Here is a 7,367-nt window from a genome sequence, read left to right on the forward strand (position 1 = left end):
TATAAGACATTTATCTAAAGTACTTTGAGCGTGGTGGCATCTTTTTTATTACTTTACAATTGGTTGATGCCAATAGAAAAAATTAAAAAATTGTTTTGAATATAAATAAAATTATAGTAAACTTTAAACTGATTATAAACATAAATGCTCTTAACAAGTTTACTAATATTTTAAGCAAATCAAAATACAATTAGGGACATTTTTTTTAAATTTTTTAATACATTTGATGTAAACTTCCATTTGTTTTATATGTACGAGAACAGTGATATTAAGAATAAAAATAAATTCAATTCATTGAGTATACTTTATGTACCGTTAACTGTTTAGTTGCCATTTTAAATTCAACTAGTCTTATGTCATATGATCAAAACAAAAAAATTGTCTTTGGTTTAAATATAAAAGTTCCATGTAGAATGTGTCTAGTTATGTCAACTAGCCTTAACATTGTTATTCAAAAATGCCTTTGCCCTCTATTTTCTATTCAAGCTATTTTTTATCTTACTAATTCAATGAATGCATTCATACAAATTGATTATTTGTAATATTAATATGATACCTTGATTTAAAATTTGTGAAATATAAATATTTCTTTAAAATGTTTCAATAAAATCAGCCAGTAAAACACCAACATCTTAGTTCTGTATTTATAGAAACTTAAAATTAAAGCATAAAAAAAGTGAAGTAAAATTATTAAACTTAATTCCAATGAATAGAAAATAGACTGTATTTAGATAATATTAAGGTACAAATTTATAGTAGAAGAACCAGGCCAGTTTAGAGTTTTTAAAAATAAATATTCTGACATTTAATAAAGCGTAACAGATAACATCCCAAAGCCTTCATATTGTAAATTGTGTAAGACTATCACATATGGCAGATGAATAATGACTTTATTAAGTATGTAATTGTTATAAAATATATTTATCATGACATTATAAGCAAATTGAAATACAACATGTTTAAAATGAAAATAATAACTTTCATTTCAATAAAATTTTGCTTTTGCATCCTACAGTTTTTTATTATGTAAAATCAAAACATTCAATTAAATAAACATTAAGTACAGTTTTTTTAGAAAATCCACAGATTACATATTATATTGAAGGATGATTTTTTACCTTCAATTCACTTATATGTAAATTGCAATCATAAAAAGAGCATGTTGCAATTAAAGACAATCTATTATCAAATTTCCAGTCAGCTCCATACGATATGCTCTCGTGTTCCAAATAATCGGAAATCACGCTAACATTTTCCTCAACCCGGAGAATGCGAAAACCTCCATACATGCAAGCCGCTAAAATTACGCTTCTGTCAAATGGATGCCATTTCAAACGCCAAACACCACCGTTTACATCCGTGTCGCTGATGCAGCGTTTAAGTTGCCTTACATCCCAGAGGCGAACCTTTTCGTCGTAACTGAAATAGCAATTGTATTACAATTTTAAATGTATATTTGGACTGGTTAGGAAAAATAATACCAACCTGCCAGTTATGAGCTGATGTTCAACTTCTATATTATTTCTAATGCTAGTAACTCCTGCTTCATGGCTGCGGTTGGTTACGACTGTTTCTGGCATTCTAATATCATAACTTTTAAACAAACAATCATCACCACCTAAAACGTTTTATTAATGAATACCTTAAAATATAAATTAAATCTTAAATGCTCTATCATATTCTGATACTAAAAAAAGAGAACCTGAATAAAACAAATCCGTGTTCCAATAGTTATATGCTGCTATCCAGGCTTCAAATGAATGTGATTTCCATTGACCGATCTTCTGTAAACAGTCGCCGACTATCTGCAAAACCGTAACGGTACCCGACGTGTCACTTATAACCAGATTGGGTTCCTGCGTAAATGACTTATTTGACGACCAATCAACAGAAAGTGCTAACACCTCTCCACTAATTGTGTTTTCTATCCACAACTGTAAGTTAAGTGTACCGTTTCTTTCTACCAGTCGATAAAGTTGGATTATTCCTTCTGATGTCACAACTGCTAGAACCGGATAGTCTTGTATCGTATGATAGCACCATTTCTGATCAAGAATACCAGCTGTGTCTACCTCTTGTATGGGAGATAAATTTGTTGTGTCTTCATCAATAGAGAAAAGGTATATTCTTCCCAGTCGCTTTTGCTTAGACCGATCAGCAGCATTTGCATCTGAAATATAATTATTATTTTAACACTTAAAAATTGACAAATTACAAACTCAATGCAATATTTAATGTATTATCATTTGTTGCAAAATTTAAGTTTAAAAAACGCTTACTAACTCTTTTTGGTATTACTCTAAATTATTTTTGCGTTCAATCTAATCTTAACTTAACCTTCATCTTTTTTCTCCAATTGATAAGTTCCGCAGACCAGCACATGTTTGAAGCGTTCCACAGGGCACCATTCAACAGAATCGGCGCTGTACCCCGTATGCCACTTCCATTTAGTATTCCATGAAATCGCCATTTAGTCTAAAATGTAAAAGTTCACTCATCTATTATGTGTCAATCGTTATTATATAAAAAATCGATGATGTATTCAACTGAATACATAATCTTAACAAAAAACTAGGTTAATTATTATAAGGACCTATTTTTGAGGTATTACGAATGACCTTTTCGTCATTCGTAATATTTTTGTTACGATAATAATTATTATTATTATACAGATTTTAAAAATAAAACTAATTTACGCAATAATTATTAATTTCATGTGTTTTTATTTTTTTTATTTTTCATTCCTTTAAACAACAATACATACACTATGTTGTATAATTTAAAACCTCGTATACTGAGTATGTTCCAAAACAGGTTGGATGTAGTTGGGTGTACCTAGTGATCTCAACTCGGCAATCTTGGCTATGCAAATCACAACTTTTATGAAACAATACGCGCCCAGTTAATATGCTACTGCAGTTGTGAAACCTTAGAGCAAATAGAGGCGGGTTTCATCCAACATCAATTACTTTAGAAAATTCATCCAGATTTAAGTTGAAGTTGTTACTAAAAATTAGGCTTCGTAAATACGATGAAACGCTGCTTTACACCTGAATAGGTTTACACTTTATTGCAAGCTCGGCTCCGTTCCTCTATGGAGTACTGCAGTCACCTATGGGATGCCTCATCGGATTTATCGGATCCTCGGGTTAAGCATCAACGACGCATCACTAACTATATATTTGTGTAATTTCTAGTTTTGCATCATTTCTAATGCGCACAGCCAAGGCATGTCATGTCCTTTCGGCATCTGTTTCCTAAGCTTTATATTATCTTCAAATACGCATAGGAATTGTCTAAGTGCATTGCATCTTAGAATGCATCAGTACTTATTGATGGTAAATAGTTGTAGTCAAAGGTAAGCCTATAAATATAGTCCATAAAGATTCTACATTATTATGTTTTTACAAAATATAAAGTAAAAGTAATTACGGTGATTAAACATGTAGCAGAATTGTATTTATTTATATCAATATAAATAAATACAATTTGTCTGTGATTTCAAAATAACTGCTTGTTTAAGTTAATATGGCTATTGGAAAGTTACCAAAACCAAAACGACCTTTATTTTTGTCTGTGTGTTTGTCCGATGTAATCGTCAAAACGGTTAAAAATTACAAATGCAATATAATAAGGAGTATTCCAAGGTACTGTTTGTTTTTATTTCATCGAAATCGGTCGAGTATATCAATAGTTATGTCGAGAATCGAAGCTTGAGTCTAGACAACACACGCGGCGCGCTCACCAACCGGCAGGCGCTAAGACCAAGGTGCGAGCGGCGCGACTACTACACGAAGTAAAACCGGAGTATAACTAGTCTTAATAAATATGGATCAATGTAGTTAAGGGTTTATGTAAATGAAACGATACTAATACTTTAAATCCATTTATTAATAATAAAAATGTCCATACGGGAATAAATACGGTATACAATCACATATTTGCGATTAATTCAACATATATATTTCGTTTCTCATTTTTAACACGATACTAAATTACTAAAAAATTTGTACTGTTTTATGGTTCATCACTTACAAGTTACATTGATCACTAAGAGGGAATATTTATAATAATTTTTTTCAGACTATTTTCTATAGTATTTTTGTCACCTTCGCAAAATAAAGCGAAAACAGACACTAGACATCATACTTCATGAGTAATTATCATATTAAATAATATTTTATGTGTAGAGGAAAATTCAATATAAAAAATATCAGTTGAAATGGACTTTTAAGTATAACATTATGTAAGTACACTAACAGTTAATGGTAACTTACTTTTATATTAAAAACTATTTCGTAATTTCTTCTTAAATCTAACTACTCGCTATCAAGTATACTTCAACGGCAGTTGGACCAAATTTTTTAACAAGAGATTTTATAATATGGTAACACTGCTAAGTTTTTTTATGTATATATAATATAAATATGATAAAATTTTAGTATATAGTACTTGTTTGCATACGCACATATTATGTAGTAAGCTTCTAAAAAGAGATAACAATTGTCCTATCATTTTCAGCCTGTCAAATCTTGTATGGTAAATACTACTACATACTAAAATGGTTATTAATGCTAATAGAACATATGTTTATGCTTGTAGCATTAAAATTGTCTTATAAATAACAGCATTCTAAAAATATATGCTAATACAAATATATTATAGTAATACAAAATATAGTTCCAAAAACACATAATTTATGAAAAATATACTAAAAGAAAAATTACTTATTTTATATATATATATATATATAATATATATAGAATTGGATATCTTATGCATTAAATTCATCATTCCAGCACTCAATAATTAAACCTCTATTACAATATTCCTCTTGAATTATATTTACATAATATAATTCAATTATTATTTTAATTATTTACATAATATAATTCAAGAGTATGTTTAAATATAAAAAAGCACTGTTTTTTCTCAGTGCATTGTACATAATTATTATCAGCATGTAAAAACAGTGGAAACTTTACAACATTTTACGATACAAATTAATTAAATAAAAAAAATTAAGTGTTGTATTAATCCTAGCAATGTTACCATTTTATATTAACCTCTTTATATTTCTTTTACTTTATTACATGGAACATTGACTTGAGTAAGGTGGATTAGTGGTTTTAAGACTAAATTATATACAACCTAAAAACTATAACATAATATTCACCAAAAATGAATGAGCACATTTTCCCTTAAAACTATAATATTCTAAATTGAGGTCACGCACAAGGCTTTAAGACATCACTGCCAGATATTTAAATGACAGGGTTCATGAATCTCTAGTGTTGAAAGAAATGTATTTTTGAAAAACTTGTTTATAAACCAATTGCACATTTTTAAATAATTAATAATAATAAAAAATAAAATTTCTATTTTAATTAAATTAATATCAAATTAATATCTCATTAAAATTAAATATTTAATATTGAACCCTAAGAGAAATGCAAAATAATAAAAATACAGGATTTATCATTGTTTAAATTAATTGTGCACAGATTAAAAAGTCTAAGTCTAGTTGTCACTCTTAAAAATACAACTGTCTATGTTACACATTAAAAATATTTATTTCCTTTTTTTAGCATTTGAGGTAGATGTTCACAATAAATGTTGCGATCACAGCCTGTGTTTGATCAGAACAGTCACACAACTTATAAATTATAATAATTATCATTGTTTTATAATAAGTAAATGCAGACCATAAATAAATTAACATGATACTTTCTCTAGAAAAACTAATGTTGTATATACCTTGCATATACCTTTTGTCATTGTTATTTCTTGGCACAATTAGGAAAAAAAAATGTGTTAAATCCAAGGTAAGTAAATTTTATAAGTTGCCCAGACTTTCAATATGTCATAATAATTATTGTTAAATATTAAATTAACACAATATTATTCATTATTATAGTAGTATATAGTATGACTATTAAATTTACTTCTTTGACTTTTATATTAATGCCTTTTATATTTATACCTAATCATGCCTTTGGGAGTCCTATTTTTTACATGTTTTTTTTACCACAAATTTAACATTCACAACTGCCAATTTACTTATAATAAATCTTTATATCCTTAACATTAATAAAAATATGCAAGATTTTACCAATTTAAGTATACTTTATAAAGCGGATAGTTGTCTCTTTTTGGGGACCTGTTTAAAACTTTGATCAAAACAAAGAATGACCACTAATAGGTTTTATCATTTTCAATATAAAACTGAAAGTTTGTCACACAACATTTTTTTATAAATTTAATTCCTAAGTACCCTGAATTATAATTTGATTTTATTCTAATATTTTCTTATTAGATATACAAATTTAAAGATATCATTAAAATATTTAAGAAACAATATGTATAGACACAGAACCATTTGAAAACAACATTATTTTGGATTAAGACAGCTCCTGTTTGGTATATTGATCGTTAATATCTATGTCAACTTGTGAAAAAACTATATTTCTCTACCTCATTTAACAATCAAGCATTGTAATACATGAGGTACCTTAAATTGACTGAGATTAATAATTGTTTACATTTACTGTCGAGCAGACCTTTCAGTTTCTATGAGACATTCTCTGACAAGTATACGGGCGTGAACAATACCACGTTTCAGTCGTTCAGCTGAACTACGGCTTCCTGAGTAGCTGGGTCTGACTTCTTTGCCCATCTCTTCAATAACAGCTAAAAGTTGAGCATATTTAGACATACCATTATCTTTATCTTTTCCAATTGAAGAAGGTGATGAAGCTGGCACTGTGGATATTGTTGCATGACTGTTACCACCTAATGTTATGTCTTTGTGACTGTTTTTGCCACTCATAGGTATCGCCGTTACTGTCACGTCACTCAATTTAGATTCTACAGCTTGAATATCCATAGCCTCCATATCACTAAAACGAAAAATATCAGCATAACAGACGTAACTTTTATTATCTATCAATGAAAGTTAAACTTACCTAAGCAAACAAAAATTAAAACTTAATAACAAATTTCACATAAATTATATTAAACGATCCGCACGCGTAAAGAATGGTGTATGACAATAATACGTTTAAAAGTAGATAATAGTCAATTTAGGACATACCCACTACAACGTCTTGAGCCTTTCCAAAAGCACAATTTGACTACAACAGCCTCCAATACACAACTTACAAAATGAAATTACTTAAAAAGTGTTGGAATGTACTAATTTTATCGTAAATGCAAACAAATTTCATAAATAAAACCCGTATTTTCCAAACAAGATCGAAATTACCACATTGACAAGAAACATGACCATAGAGAAAGAAAATTAATAGACGTATAATCTTAACTAAGCGATAGGTATTCAAATATTCCAGTTAATTTGAAACACTATT

At 28.6% G+C, this 7,367-nt stretch overlaps 1 protein-coding gene across 2 annotated transcripts; it reads right to left on the minus strand.

Annotated features, from left to right (window-relative positions):
* Positions 1-690: 690 nt before the first annotated feature.
* On the minus strand, positions 691-7,275 carry LOC126770956 (diphthine methyltransferase). 2 transcript variants are annotated; one of them, XM_050490586.1, is made up of 5 exons: positions 6,709-6,897; positions 2,338-2,472; positions 1,703-2,170; positions 1,486-1,618; positions 691-1,419 (listed from the first exon to the last, which is right to left on the minus strand). In XM_050490586.1, the coding sequence occupies exons 1-5, from the start codon at positions 6,893-6,895 to the stop codon at positions 1,095-1,097; spliced, it is 1,248 nt and encodes a 415-aa protein (XP_050346543.1). In that variant the 5' UTR covers positions 6,896-6,897; the 3' UTR covers positions 691-1,094. The 2 variants fall into 2 exon arrangements, with proteins under 2 accessions (XP_050346543.1, XP_050346542.1); XM_050490585.1 differs by lacking the exon at positions 6,709-6,897 and adding an exon at positions 7,094-7,275 and having other exon boundaries at positions 697-1,419; positions 2,338-2,475.
* Between the last annotated feature and the right edge of the window lie 92 nt (positions 7,276-7,367).

Source organism: Nymphalis io, chromosome 9, assembly GCF_905147045.1.
Source record: "Nymphalis io chromosome 9, ilAglIoxx1.1, whole genome shotgun sequence".
NCBI classification, from domain to species: Eukaryota; Metazoa; Arthropoda; class Insecta; order Lepidoptera; family Nymphalidae; genus Nymphalis; species Nymphalis io.

What these genes read in the sequence shown, in the direction of transcription:
- LOC126770956 (XM_050490586.1), bottom strand. Translation starts at nt 6,895, where the DNA reads ATGGAGGCTATGGATATTCAAGCTGTAGAATCTAAATTGAGTGACGTG. An exon ending in CACGGATTTGTTTTATTCAG is followed by an intron (nt 1,619 to 1,702) that starts GTTCTCTTTTTT and finishes AAAACGTTTTAG; the next exon opens with GTGGTGATGATTGTTTGTTT. An exon ending in CATCAGCTCATAACTGGCAG is followed by an intron (nt 1,420 to 1,485) that starts GTTGGTATTATT and finishes TTGCTATTTCAG; the next exon opens with TTACGACGAAAAGGTTCGCC.